This window comes from Melospiza melodia, chromosome 4 (assembly GCF_035770615.1).
Source record: "Melospiza melodia melodia isolate bMelMel2 chromosome 4, bMelMel2.pri, whole genome shotgun sequence".
Classification (NCBI taxonomy): domain Eukaryota; kingdom Metazoa; phylum Chordata; class Aves; order Passeriformes; family Passerellidae; genus Melospiza; species Melospiza melodia.
The window spans coordinates 51,888,427-51,903,259 of NC_086197.1; the positions used below are offsets into that span (position 1 = coordinate 51,888,427).

The window sequence follows — 14,833 nt, forward strand, 5'->3', positions numbered from 1 at the left end:
GAGGAAAATACCCTCAAAACCTAGTAGGGTGACATTCAAGGTAAATTTAAAAAACAAAAACATTATTTTCTTTTTAAAGAATCAATGGCTCTAAAAAATGGACTAGAAAAGCTGAAATCCTCAGATTAAAATAGAAAGGGCTCTGATAAGACAGCCATGGAGTATGGTACCCCTTGGATGAATGGAAGACAATGACAAGGAAATGTTGATATGACTAAATGGGTAATTTTAGAAGTTATTCAGGCCAAATAGGAAACTTTCAGAGAATGGAAATAAAACTGTGTAAAGCTGAAAGGAAGGTATGTAACAGTTAAGATGAAGTTTGAGAAAGCTAAGAGGGAATCTGAAGAGCAAACAGTAGGAAGTTAAAACTGAAAATGAACATTTGCTCAGTACACCAAAAGCAGAAAGTGGAGATAATGGGAAGGCCACCCCAAACAAGTAGAAGAAACAATTAAAGACAATAAAGACATTGCCAAGAATCTAAATGATTTATTTGCATCAGTCTTCACTGAGAGGGTGCTGGAGTGGTATCTAAACGAGAGACTCACACTTTCCAAATATCAAAGATAAGGAGAGGTCATAGATTGAAGACTCAAGAGAGAAGTTGCTGGAACAAATCAATAAATCAAATGCATTACGTTACCAGGTTTATCTGCTACTTCTGGAAGATTTCAGGAGAAAACTGAGAATTAAGTAACAAAGTTCCTAGCAAATACTTACTACAGCAGAGGACTGGAAGACAGCCAGTGTTATAACTGAGTTGGGAATTTTTTTTGTTGTCGGTGGTGGAGTTTTTCATGGTGTTGGAGGAGCCCTGTCAGTTACAGACAGATATGCAGTCCTAACTTGCCATCAGGTAAATTGTTTGAAATGTGCTAAAAAACCCCCAAGACCCATACCTCTCAAATTATGAAGCACAGAAACAAATATGACATGACAGATACAAGTCAGTACAGTGTCTATAAGGACAAAAAAAAGGGACTCTTTGTACCTACTACCAATCTCTGAGCTGGTTACACCAGCCAGCACACCTAAGCCTACCCAGGAGGTCCCAAGACTCAACCTACAGGCAAGTAGCAAATCATTACCTCCTTGCTCCCCCATCCTTCACCACTGAGAAGAGAATAATGAGAAGAATGCTTATAATGGAGCAGCCAAATAATGGTTATGCTGCTGTAGGGCAATCCAGCCTACCCTTGGGCAATGTTAAGCCAAGGAGAAATGTACATCTGGAATGCATATGGAACATAATGGTGGCCACACTGAAGCTCTGACTGGAGATTTCTTGTAGGTACAATGAATGGTAGCCTCTCTTAGATCAGCTTTTGGGATCTTTCTGCACACTGGCTAATCAACAGTCCCTGTGCTGCAGGGTTCTTCTCATTCTCAATCAGTACAATGACCTCTGCATTTAATCGTAATACAGGACTTGGGGAGTTAAGACTTTGATGTTTTTAAAAGAACGTATCTTGGCCAGCACTGAGCACTAATATCACTTCTTCCCAGCTCTCTCCAGCTTTTTATGTAAATCTTTACATAAAGCCATTAAGAACAGAGAAAAAAGCTCTTTGGAAAATTATGCAGAGATATATTCTTATGCAGCCAACACTCCCAGGGGAAAAAGTGAAAACTACACAGAGCCTCCCGCCCCTTTTTATTTCTTGTCAAAGACATTGCCTTTTTTGGCTTTTCTTATATATACACAGAATGATGAACTGATATTTGTAGTTTAAATGTCTGGTTTAACTGCGTGGTTTCCACCGTATCAGAAATCTCTCACAAAATGTCAGGTTAGAAATAAAACCAAGCTCTAGAGGGATGAGGTGGGGAAGAAAGTAGAAGGTCCAGTGGCTGAAAAGCAAAATGGAAAAACGTGAGCAGAACGCAATATGGATCCATTTCCCAGCTCAGGCAGTGGTATTGGTACATGTGGTTGTTTGGGGTTTGGGGCAGGGAGACAGACACATTTCTCACTGAGTTGTTTCTGCTTTCTCTATTAACATTGCAACAGAAATTACAAATAGCCCTGAAAGGGGTAGTGCACCTCATCTCTTCCTCCCATGTAAACACAACATTAATACTGAAGATAAAGAAAATGGCAAAAAGTCCAATGTCTTGTTTTCTGCATTTTGCTTGTTAGGTTCCTGTTCGCCCTCCAGCAAATTCTGGTGTGTACCGATGTTGTGAACTTGACCAGTCCACGTTCAAGCAAACACTCACTCAGATTCCCAACACATTCTTTTCTCCCCGTCCAATGGGGAGTTTATTCCTAACAGTTCTGCTCCTTTTAATTATAAACTCCTTTAACGAAGTAGTTCTGAGACCTTGCGGCAGGCAGCAGGAGAGCACCAAGGCTACTAGTTGCCTTTTACTCGTTTATATTCACTGTTCAGCAAAGAAGTCCACTTAAAGCCTAAGGCCCAGAGCCTTCATGGATGGGCAGCATTGAAATGAGCCTACAAATCAGTATTCCCCTGGTACAATGTGCCTTACAGGTAAAATCCAATTCCTGCCTAAAAGAGATAAAGGGTTAGAGCCAGGCCCTTTATCTTATGAGACACATGAGAACAAGTTGCTCTGATGAAAACAGACTTTAAACTGACAAGTTCTGTTCACTTTCTGGCAGAGCAACTGATCTTCTTTACTGGACCACCAAAACAGAAGATGGCAAAGAAACACAAGGGAGATATTTCCTTGGCAAGGAAAGGAGCAGCATTTAGGACTGGGGCCAAGGCAGGGTGGGATATAGGGGATTTTCCTGATAAAACAATTAATTTGAGAAAAAAAAGATCAACTGATATAATGTATACAACTGAGCCAGTAACACACCTTCTCAGGAGTGCAGTATTGTACAAGTGTCCCCTGTGTTTTCAAGGCTAATTCAGACCTTTGGCTCATCCTGCATTAACAAGGTCATCCATTGTTAACAAGGCCCCTGTGAAAGTTCACAGGTGAAAGTTCCCTTTTAAAGTAGTGCAGATTTGAAATTCACAGGACAGAGACCCGAAGATCTTCCTTTACAGATAAAAAGCATGTCAAATTATTAAATAGCAACATGAAATCCTATATTCTGAAGGTCTGTCTGTGCTCTGCAGTCAAGAGAGCGGAGTGCAATCCCAGCCCCTGCCCAGTCCCACCTTGGGTGGCTCAGAGGGCGCCTGGCCGGCCCCGCTCACACGCGCCTCACGAACGCTGAAGCTGACAGAGCCGGGGCAGTCGGGGAAGGGATGAACGAGCATCGTCTGAAGATATGTCACTTCAAATTTCTACTGTTAGAACTGCCAAGTATGATATAAAAACAGAAAGTATTTCTCAGTTTGGAGTTCGAAGGCCAGGCCCCAAACGCTGAGCGGCTCTTGCCTCAGTGTCCCTGTTGGCCAGGCAGGGGCCCCACGCTGCTAACTGTTGTTCTCTGCCGTCAGGTATTTGAGGGCCGCGAAGCCGTAGTGGCGCGACATGTCCTGCTGGAACTCCTCCTTGAGCGTCTTGAGACAGATGCGGTATTGCTTGTTGGAGCGGAACTTGGTGATGTCGAAGCTGGGCGCGTGCGGCATGTGGATCATGTAGGCGTTGGGCAGCACCGTGAACTCGTATTCCTGCGGGACAAAGACACGGCTGTGAGGGGGATCCCCGCCTCCCACACGGCTCCTCCTCAGCCAAACGTGCTCCAGCGCCGAACGGCGCCGTTTGTGTCTCCGGAACAACAAACCCATCAGAGATCTCAAACAAACTGCCTTTGTTTTTTCAAGTAGCTTTTTCTTGGTTTTTTGAAAGATCTACGTAATCTTTTTGTAAAATCATAGAATTTTTGGGGTTAGAAGGCATCTTTAAAGACAATCTAGACCAACCTCCCTGCAATGAGCAGGGACATCTTCAACTAGATCAGGTTGCCAGAGCCCCATCCAATCTGTCCTTGCATGTTTCCAGCAAGGTGGGGTCCATATCCCCTCTGGATAATCTCCTCCAGTGTTTTCCACCCTCATGATAAAAAAACCCCAGCTATTTTAAAACATTTTACCCCATATAAGCCAAATAATGCGGAAATATTACAAAAGGCACACCTGAAGCCATGTCTGCCACACAGATTTTTCAGCAGTGTGATTGCAACAACACAGCTGTGAGTACACAGCTAGAGTCTTACGTGTCCATGCAAAAACATGGATTTGCCCCTAAAATTTATTTTGCTTGGGATAATGGAATAAGCTACATTTACAAAGACAAAACTGCATGGCATATGTTGCTTTGCCTATATGCTAAGATACTTACAGAGACAAAACTGTCCAAAATTATTTATAAACCTGAAATAAGGGGAGAATATGGTGTCATTTATAGGCAATGTGTGAAAATGAACCTGCTAATTCCGTATGCTTTGTGACATTTTAACTCAAATTAAGTTCTTCCTCACAAAGTTTGAGATACTGTGCTAACTCTCCTTCTCCTGTAAAACTACTTCACTTATTCTCTTTATATCTGACCAAGTCCTTTGACAATTTTTGTTGTTGAAAAAATGATGGTTGATTTAAGTCTCCATTATTCCTGTAAGATTCTTTCAATTTTTACAGGTAAATATATGAGGATTAGAGCAAAGCTCAAAAAAGCCTGATTCTTAGACAAGCTGAAAGTTCACTAGTGTAGTAAATGCAACAAGCAGGTATCTTCTGCAAGGAACTGGGTAAGAGATATGAACCTTGTTATTCTGTTGCCAAATGAAGTACCCTAATCACTTTTTTCATATGGAATTTCAAGAAGTCAGATTTGTATTGGATGCAAATGATAAAGAAACTTTGAAGCCTGCACAGTCAAATTTCCTATTTTCTCACATGGTTTCTATCTGTCGCTGTTGCTGGATGGACTCATTAACCCATTAACAAAAGAAACTGGCCAGGGAAGGAACAGCCACAGAGCATGCTGCCTTTACAGGAAGTGGTGCAAAATACCCCCTGGCTTGTAATTCCCAGTCACTTGTAGATTTAGAACTCTGTAGAGAGACAAAGAATATCTGCTGCAGAAAGGCAGAGTACTTCAAAATATTTTAGTAGAGATTTATGGGAAAAAAAAACACACGTGTGCTGATAAACCTGAGTGTTTCATCTGTATGTGCAGCTAAGTGCAGATGCAGCTCCTGTTTCCTTATAAGAATTCCTGCACCCTGACAGACAGTGCTAAAGTGGTAAATCTTGGTGCCAATTTACAATGTTGTCATATACAGGAATGGGGTCCTCTGAGATTCTGTTTGGGGTGAAAAATGTATAGCAAGAGCAAAATAATCTGGTGCTCACATGCAGAATTCATGCACCTGGAAGATGCTTAGGACTAATGGGGAACCAAATGTGAAACCAAAGGCTGGCACCATGGAGTGAGGAGAGCTGATAAACTACAAACTACAGAAAATTACTCTAAAGAACCTTAAAACTACGGGCTGGAGCTGCAGAGGAAGATGCATTCCCCTCATACAACCTTTTCTTTGTTCTCTGTTTGCATCTCAAGGCTGTAATACTGCAGGTCAGGGACTGTCTACACTCTGCAGTGCTAACTCTTCAGCACAGCAGCATTCTCATCCCTCTGAATGGCCTTCAGACACATAAAGCCTGTCAAAAAACTGTGAGTCTACTGCTAATAATCTCCTTTGAAATATGCTGGGCTAGGGTCCTGGAAAATGGGACACTTACAGTCTAGCACAGTCACTGGAAAGGTAGGGAAAGGTTCCTAATGACCTCGCCCTACTGCATGGAAGCCTCTGTTGAGAAGGCAATGCACTTGTAGGAACCTCTGTCCCTAGCTCCTAGATTACAAATTCTTTAGATGGAGACTAGCATTATCTGTGCATTTGTACAGCATCCAGCTCAGTGGACACCTGCATGCTCCCAGAATAACAATGATGATTATCTCCATGCCATGTCCTGCTCTGAGGGATGCCAGTGGCACAGGTTCTTGGAAAGGGATCTGGAACAGACCTCTTGACAGACACTGCAGTCATGACGAGCAGTGAAATAACTGAGAAGCTGCTCTGCCTGCTGGTAATGAAGCCAGCCTAGCAGCTGGCAGCAACCTGATCTGTGCACACCCAAAAGCAAAGGAATGCCACAGGGGAGGTAGCTGTGCCATCCCACGTCTCCTCTAGGCTCATTTGTGGGAGAACTTGCCAATATCCAAATTGCTACAGAGGAAAAGGAAGCTTCTTTTAAATGTGATACTGTGCTCAAGGCTGGAAGAGTGAGAAGAACAATTTCCCAGAGTTAATTCCAACCCAATGGTCATTTAAAATAATTGCACTATGATCAACTTTGAAAACTGTTTCTATTTCCCATGTGTGAATCTGTGCTGAGCAGAAACCTCTGAACAGAAGAGTTAAATCCTGAATGCTACATAAGAGCTGCCACTGGGAACATAAGCCTTGTTACCCATATTAACAAATAATAAACCATTACCCTGGCACTCTCCACAACTGATGGTTAATTAATTAGTGCTTGGAAAGTGCACTAGAAAATTACAGTGCTATAGCAAAGTATTATTAACATTAATATACGGGAAAATGTTTTTTCTAGTCTGTAATAATTTTTTGTCATGCAAGTAGGTACAAATTTGTTGGGAATGACCTTGGCAAACAGAGGGCAAGTGGCTGCCAGCCCAAGGTGACCATGTGGTTTTGTAAGCAGAAGTAGAAAATATCCTTCCCACACATGCCTGCACACAAATACACTGTAGCCCACACCCCAGAGACACAATCTCCCGCTAACTTGCTCCAAGCCTTGAGCTGCTCTGCTTCACATAAACTGGTAAGACTTGAGCAAAGAAGGATCTGCTCTATTCCAGATTGATAGCAGAAGCTATCATAGGAGGAGAAAGATCACCAAAACTGATTTTTTTGGTTAGCATGAAATGCTACTAGTTCAAACACTGGGATTGAAACCAAACTGAAAAAAACTACAACAAACCCAAACTAAAAAGAAATGCCATGACCCAGACCTTACTGATGAGCACAGTGGGTAGCTCCTCATCCAAGAACAGCAGGGTGATGCAAATCCTGCCATTTCAGTGAGCAGCAGCACTGGGCTCCCATGGAGCCATAGTCACTGCCAGCCTCTAAGATTTAGGTTGGCAGCAGGGACCTTGGCAACTCTGAGAGCTCTGGTGCCAGTCTGGGACTCCTGAGCTTTCTCTGCATCCTTATTATTATAAATTCTGCCCAGCAGCTTCATCCCAAGTCACAGATCCAAGAAGCAGGTAGCCCAAGGCACAAGTACCTGGATCCTTTAGAGTCAGCACCACAGCCCCAGACTTTGGAAATGTAAAGACCATCTTTGCAGAAATGTGCTGTCAATTCCAGCCAGAAATTAAAGATGCTTGCCTTGAATTCAACTGAAGATTAGTTTTTGAATTGTAAATTAGTATTTGGGACTCACAAACCTCAATTTAATGGAAAAAATCCAGCTAGGTCTACATGTTCCTTAATAAGTGATGGGATTGGCAACAACTGCTTCAATGCTTCGGTCAGGAGGAAAGCACTACAGGGAGTGTGCCTCTGCAAAACCATGGATTTCTTAAAACTGACAAATAAATGAACTCAGACTCAGCTCTTCATTTAATACTTGACAAGCATTAAACAGAGTGTTCCCAACTCAAGAAGTGCTCATTAAGGAGCTCAGTAAGGCCAGATGAACACTTTGGTGATGCAAAGCGTGACGCCTTCCTACAGGACACAGCCTTGGTTGGAACAACTCTGCTGCAGAGCCCTAGTGAGATACTCGTGTGTCACCTCCTCACCTGTGCATCCAGTTCCATGATGTGAGCTACTTTGTTCCAGCCAAATCCCACAAAGCGCCTGTCATACTCTGGGCAATCCTTCCTGACGACGACGTATGGCTCAAAGTCTGCTTCCCACTCCACGCGGTAGGGAGTGGTGGCCGTTCGCCACTTGGCAAAATTTGTTGGCGCGTGCCCTTTCGTCCAGACGTGGTACCTGAAACAGACATAAACGGCAGGGGCGTGGGGAGGCAATTAGATAGAAAGCATCTTGGCAAGGAAACAAAATATTACCTGTTAGATGAAATGCTCAAAAATAAGGACATTAGCTTACAGTTCACATCATCATTTTCAGGACGCGTCGGAGGCAATTTCTAGGACTATTTCCAGCACGCCTCCCGGAGCTCAATGCTTAAACACATCTAGTTGGTGAAGGATAGTGTGAAAACAGTACCTCATGCTAATGTGAGAAACCATTACACAGTACCCTGTCAGTTCATCTGCACTACAAGGGCTGTGTCTTATTCCTAGCAACCAAGCAGCTGCATCGGTCGGTGCTCTAAAATCGGTGTAGAAATCTGCAGCTCAGACAAAGTCCCTAAAATTAGCTATTTCCCCACCATGGTGATATTCACGATCTGTTTTACAGGCAATTTTATAATTTGCATGAGAGACATGTGCAGCTCTGGAGAGATGTTCTATGTTATTAATTATGGTTATTACTATGGCAGGAACCAAGCTGCATAATTACATTAATAAGTAAAATATTACATAAAGGCTTTCTGCTCTAAGTTCTACATTGTGGGGAGTACTCCTTGGATCTTCAGTAAGGTAATCAATTTGATTTACAGAAGAAGATCCTTTTATATTTGGCTAATCTAGTTTAGGTCACAGCAGGTCTCCTCCTAGCACAGCTTGAATGCACCCCATTAGTGCCAGGGTCAATGACTCTCTCGCCCACTTATTCTAACACTTTCCAAAAATCAATGAGACAAGCTCTTTCTGCAGAGTCACAGATTAATTAATGAAACAAAGGAATAGCAGGTATCTGTATTACAACACTGAGATAGATAGGCAACAGAAGGGACAAAACAAATATCCTGCCAATTTGTAAAGTAAGGTACATTGAATTCACAGGGATGACTCACATGCTAAAAGTGAAGGGATTTGAGCATTAAATATTGAAAAGTTACAGCATGATGTAATGCTTAAATCCCAAAAATTCTCAAAACATTGTAAGCCATTGCTAAAAACAGGAATATAAAATCACAGCCTAGGAGTTTTCTTTTGGACATATTTGCATGGCTTGTAACAGGAGAATCAGAGGTGTTCATCTTTGCTGACTCTCTCTTTAGGGGAAGTGCAGGAAGACTGAATTATTACCATGGCATTGGGGTCACAAGTAATGTATGGTCTTTTGTATGCTGCATTTCTAAACTGTAAATAGGTTTTACCACTCTCAGATATCTCACTTAGGGACCAGGAGAAACAAAACTCTTTTGTATTAAAAAACAGTGAAATAATGACAGTGACAGTGAAATAATTCTCCAGAGATTATTAGCAAGCAGTGCCAGATTCACAAAGATGCTTATAACCCTTAATGCTCTTTGGAATCATTGCCAAAAAGCCTGTCCCTTTTCTTGGCCTCTTTTGGAGATGAGTGGCTAACCTAGCCAGTCATGAATGTGCAGCTATCTACGCTGGAAAAAAACCCCAACCCAACAGTCACAATGTGGGGTTTAAAATTATATAAGATTGTGGAGGGTGCTGTATCTTCTAAAATCCTACCTCCGGCATTTTGAAATTAATTATGATAATAATAATAATAATAATGACTGCTAAACACTTATGAAGTGATTTGTATCTTCAAAGCCCGTACAAACTTTGGTTAATTGAGAGATTCCTGCAGAGAAGCAGCCAAATGCTGCTGTTATTCTAGTAACACTCTCCCACTGATTTAAACAGGGGGTAACAAGATGCTAACCATAAAAAGAATTCAATTTCTTTCCACCCTTTTTGGAAGTATCAGTGTAAGCACCTATAGCACCTCAAGTATAACCTCTGTGGATCAAGACAGCCAACTAGCAGAGCAAAATAAATAATTGGGAAGAGACAATAAATGGAAAATATGGAACTGGGGTTGCAGAGACAAACAACAACAAAAAAAAAACCAACCAAAAAACCCAGAAAGGAAGGAGTAGATTTGATAGTACAAAACCAAGTAACAACAGAAGTTTTTTACTTACCTCTTCAGAGTGATTGATGTGAATAGAAGGAAAGAGAAAGGCAAAAGGACAGCTAAGGTCCTGACAAAGAGGTAAATGAATATTGGATGCTCAAATGAGGTGTACACACAATAGTGATGGAGGAGTAATTAGACTGAAAACAATCTAATTGTGAGAACATTAAAAGAATTGTAAGAGCATTATTGGATTACATATGTACATACAATATATATGGGTTCATACACAGATAATCTGCTGGAACTAGGTCTTGGTCAATGGCTGATTACACGAGCTGTACTGCAAAGAAAGAGAAGCAGACACCATTCTGTGGAGGTCCACAGAGAGGAAGCTCCCATTAAAGGATGAGTCATTCCAACAGACTTTACTATTGGTGATGCAACTGTGAGAAGAGGTTCACTGTCTATACTGGTATTCCATCTCACAGGACAAATGAATAAATGCAATTTTCTGTTCAGGCCCTCCTCACTCAAGACTTAAATACACATTGAATTTTAAGGCCACACTCAATCTGACAATCCCTGGAGTACTTTACAAAAATTGGGAACAACATATTTTTCACTATGCTCGCATTTTTGACAAATCCAAACCAAGTAATTCAATCTCCCTAAAATCACAATGAGTTTCTTTCCCACGGTTCATGGAAAACAACTGCGACACACCACATCCCCTCCTCCTCCACTTTGGATCCAATGCTTCATTTTACTTGTGTTCCTGATTGCTTTTATTTAAAATAAAATTCCATTTTGCTAAAGTTAGTAAAATGAAGTAGTTATTCTTCTCAGAGTGTCTTCCTCCCTGCCTCCTCTAAGTTTCCCGCTTCAGTGAGAGAGATGAGTGAAAGAAGAACTTTCCCACTTCTGTTCCTAGATGCTTCAACATTTTGCTGGATTGTGGATGCAATCAGTTAATTAGTTAATCAGTTGTTGGTTTTTATGTTTTCTCACTATGCTGATGTGTCTCCTGCCAGCTGTGGTTTCCCCTGTGCCTGGGTGTGCCCATCAGCTGCTAGCCAGGCCCTGAGCAGGCACATCCTCGGGAGCACACTCCCAGCCAGCAGCTGCCAAGGGAGCCAGCGAGTTGGCACAGAGCCCCCGCTGTGGCACAGGGTTTCACACAGCACACCTTGCCAGCCACAGATGCTCACTTGTCTTCTCTTTTCTTCTGCTGCGGACTGAGGGATGTAATTGAGAGCCGTTGTGTACTTCTTAGCTGCCCAGAGGTAGAAAAGGTCACCATTTCAAAAAGAGGTGACAAAAGCAATTTCAGTGAGGGAAAGATTGTAATCTACCATGTGGTGTGAGGGACTGGGATGCTGCAGGCACTCTCAGCAATCACTGTCACACCAGTCCTCCCCAGCTCACTCCCACCTGCTCAGCAGCAAATTGCAGCATTATTAAAGCACCTTGAAGGTGGAGGTGGAAATTCTCAGCCCAGAGCTGAGAGCCCAGATGCTTTGTCGCTGTCTACAGATTTGAGCAATGAAATGAGCCAAAACAAACTGAGGAAGCATTTGTAAAATGTATCCTACATTAATATGTACACCAGCTACAGACTGCATGTCCTTCAAGTCTTACTTAACCTTGCTTTGGAAAAACTCCCACTGGTGTTAAAGACATTTTTGCCCGAGTGAGACTTGAGAAAGGATTTGCAAATCCAGCTGTGTATGTAACACACCAACATGCTGTTTAGCTTGGAGATGAAATCTGTAGTGGAAGGCCACCACTGTGCAGCTGACTGCTGACATCTGAAAATCCTGAGGGTGTTATTTTCCACTGGAAAGACTTTTTCTCTCAACTATGGAAGAGGAAACTATTTTTTATCAGATCTCTTGTTAATTTTTATGTCTTTTGTATGTTAAAGAATGATGGCAGAGGGAAAAGTACTTGCTTTATCAGTATCCTTAAGTAACTTTCCAGAGGCATGCCTCTCTCAGTCACCTCAAGTTTCTGTTTCAAGGCAGTTACTGGTAGAATTCTGACACTGATCAGAATTATGTTTTTCAGACTCACACAGGCTGTCTGCTATGGTATGTGCATGCAACCACATGAGGGAAGGGTGGCTGCTGCAATGAGAGAGGTGTGTAATATAGGGAATGAGAAAAGTGTGAGGAAAGCTCTAAAGTAAGAGAAGGATGAGAGGGGTATGATATGGAGCTCCTCCAGCCATGGATAATGCCTAGCTTTTATCTCAGATCTCAAAATACTGCAAAAAGGAGAGGTGAACATTGTTACCTGTATTTCAGAGAAGGGGAACAGAGATGTAAGAAAGCAAAGTGATTCGTGTAGCACCTCTCAGCAGGGGAGCAGTGGAGCTGAGAAGAGAACGCAAGTCTCCTAAGCCCCCTCTCTGTGCAACATCATAAGGCCATATTGTACTCTTCCCATTGCTGAGATGCTTTACAAATGTCTGCTAATCAGACCTTACCACACACACCCAAGAGATGGTTAACCCCTGCTAGCTGCATTTTAAAACTGAGGAGTCTGGCAGGTAATAGAAGTGACTTGTTCACAGCCACAAAAGAAGTCTGCTTCAGAGAGGAGTTCCAAATTTAGGTGTTCTTTGCTTCTTAGCCTCTAGTCAGAGTACTCTCTTACCTCTGCACGGAGGAACTCTAGGTATTTAAGCAGCTGTTTCACGCTTTAAAAGAGCATAAGACAAGCCTGTGTTTGTTTTTCCAGTAAGGAAGAGAACCAATGGGCAGAGATACATTACTTTTGGTCACATGAGAAGACACAGCTACACAGATAGTATTTGGCAGCCAAAAAGTAAATTACACGCACTTGAGTGTAATGGTCACGCTTGATTTTTTGTAGTGCAATAAAAAATGATGAAAATAAAACAAATTCGATTTAACAACTGAAGTCCTTCAGTAGAGGACTGTAATACAAGATAAAATGCTGAGCTTATAGACAGAATATATCCACATGGTTCTGTTCACTGCCTCTCTTTGAATAGGGAAAAAAATTCCAATGAGTTTTCTTAATGCAGCTGACAGTGAAAGAGAAGAACCAAATATTCAGAAGAACATAAAAACCAGATGTAATTACCACAGGTTAAAGAGTACTTTCCATTACCTGAATGTAAAGAGGGTTCCCATGTCCAACATAGATAACAGCTCTGCTTTTGACTTGGGGAAGGAGAGGCGGTAGCGCAGGGTCTCAAAGGCAGGTACAATCAGAGCTTTCTTGGTGTTAGCTAGGTCTAGCTGGATGACAGACTTCCTGGCAAAAGAGAAACAACGAATAAAAACAGGAAAATTTTCAAATGAGCAAATCACTGAGCTTTTCAAGATAAAGTGCAAAAAATGGGTAGTTAGGATACTATAAATGTAACTATGGCCCATATCTTTTCCTACAGGTGCTTCAAATTTTCTTCTCCTTTTGGTTTGCTGCTCTAAGAGCAGGGAGAGCAACAGAATTCCAAATGAGCTTGTGTGTTTGACTGACCAATGCTGATCAGACTGCTGGCAGCAGAGAAGTGCTCTACACTTGAATGGACTGGGATGCCTCTCTTTTTCCTTCTTTTTGCTGCAAGTTGTTCAGGGCACAGACTGTTTTGGTGTGTGAGTGTGTGTGCACATATGTATTTCACACAGGGCTCTTTTCCAGGCAGGGGCCTTGGGATGACTGTTGCAGCAGAGGAGCAGCTTAGCAATCTCTCATCCTGCCTGCCGGAGGTGTTCAGCCTATTTTTTTCTAACAAACTAAAATTCGAAGAAAAAGAAGGTACTTTTCCATCCCCCAACTGAATCTTACTATACCTGTCATTAGAAATAACCCTGTCTCAATTTTTATTTCATTATCTCCATATTTCATACCAGAAATATGCCTCTCTCTCCCTGTCAAAGTCAGTTCCCTTTAACAGGATTCACTGTCCTGACTTTTATGTTACTGCAACAAGCAATCAAGGAGAATGTTGACAAGCAGCAAACTCTCTACAGCCTTTTAAGTTGAAGGAATTGGGATCACTGTCCTAATAACAGAAGAACCAAACAAACAATTTTTCTAAGCCCAGAATACCTAGAATTCATTTATACTGCTGTCACAGAAAATGAAGATGAGCACAACTACTTCATAAAATCTGAATTTTAGGAAATTCATACCACCCTATAGGCCTGTTCTATATTAAGCAATCTGTTCTCAGCTCCTTACTGCAAAGTTTGCATTGTTTAAAGAGCCCCTGACACATTCCAGTTAACTTTTCACAAATGAAGGATTTTAACAGCATCTTATCATAAATAGTTTTTTACTTTCTTCTTGTAGCTTCTCCCTCACCATCACTGGAGGCCAAGATACCTGCATGTCAATAGACACATCCTTCACAACCAGCAGTTGTGACCTTCCAAAGTTGTTAAGCAGTGCCAGTATACAGTCTTTATGATGCTTTTAAATGTTTCTTCCCTTTCACACTTCTGAAAGCAGGGGATACTAATACAGTTTCTTTACCAAAATCTAAGTCTTTCTGGTGTCTGTGCAATCTATCAGCCTTGAGCAGTACAGTTTTAGGGATTCAGTTCTAGGAAGGAGCAGGTAACATTTGTAGTGATGCTCATCCTTTGGGCTCTGCAAGGGAACAGCAGCTTCCATTTATGGCTGTTACTATAACTTTGTTTTATGGACAGCTCAAAAGGCCCAGGCAAAATTCAAGGCCTTGCTGTGCTTGCACTGTCCAAGAGTAGGAAGCAATCCTGCCCACCAAAGTTTACAATCTGAAGCTGACCAGAGCTTCAGCAGGCACAGGTATCAAGCACAAGTAACAGCAGAAACTGTCAGACAGAGCAACTTGTGATGAATCTAGTGCTGAATGTGACTTATTCTCTAAGATATGGGATATAACCACAA

At 41.9% G+C, this 14,833-nt stretch overlaps 1 protein-coding gene across 4 annotated transcripts in view; it reads right to left on the bottom strand.

The window, feature by feature from the left end:
• Positions 1-477: 477 nt before the first annotated feature.
• The window catches only part of LARGE1 (LARGE xylosyl- and glucuronyltransferase 1), a 284,069-nt gene continuing 269,713 nt past the window's right edge, over positions 478-14,833 (bottom strand). For all 4 annotated transcript variants that reach the window (XM_063154402.1, XM_063154401.1, XM_063154400.1 and 1 more), the window contains 3 exons: positions 13,067-13,213; positions 7,768-7,963; positions 478-3,599 (listed from right to left, as the gene is read on the bottom strand). In XM_063154402.1, coding sequence (XP_063010472.1) covers positions 3,402-3,599; positions 7,768-7,963; positions 13,067-13,213 — 541 coding nt within the window. In that variant the 3' untranslated portion in view covers positions 478-3,401. The remainder of the gene's footprint in view (positions 3,600-7,767; positions 7,964-13,066; positions 13,214-14,833) is intronic.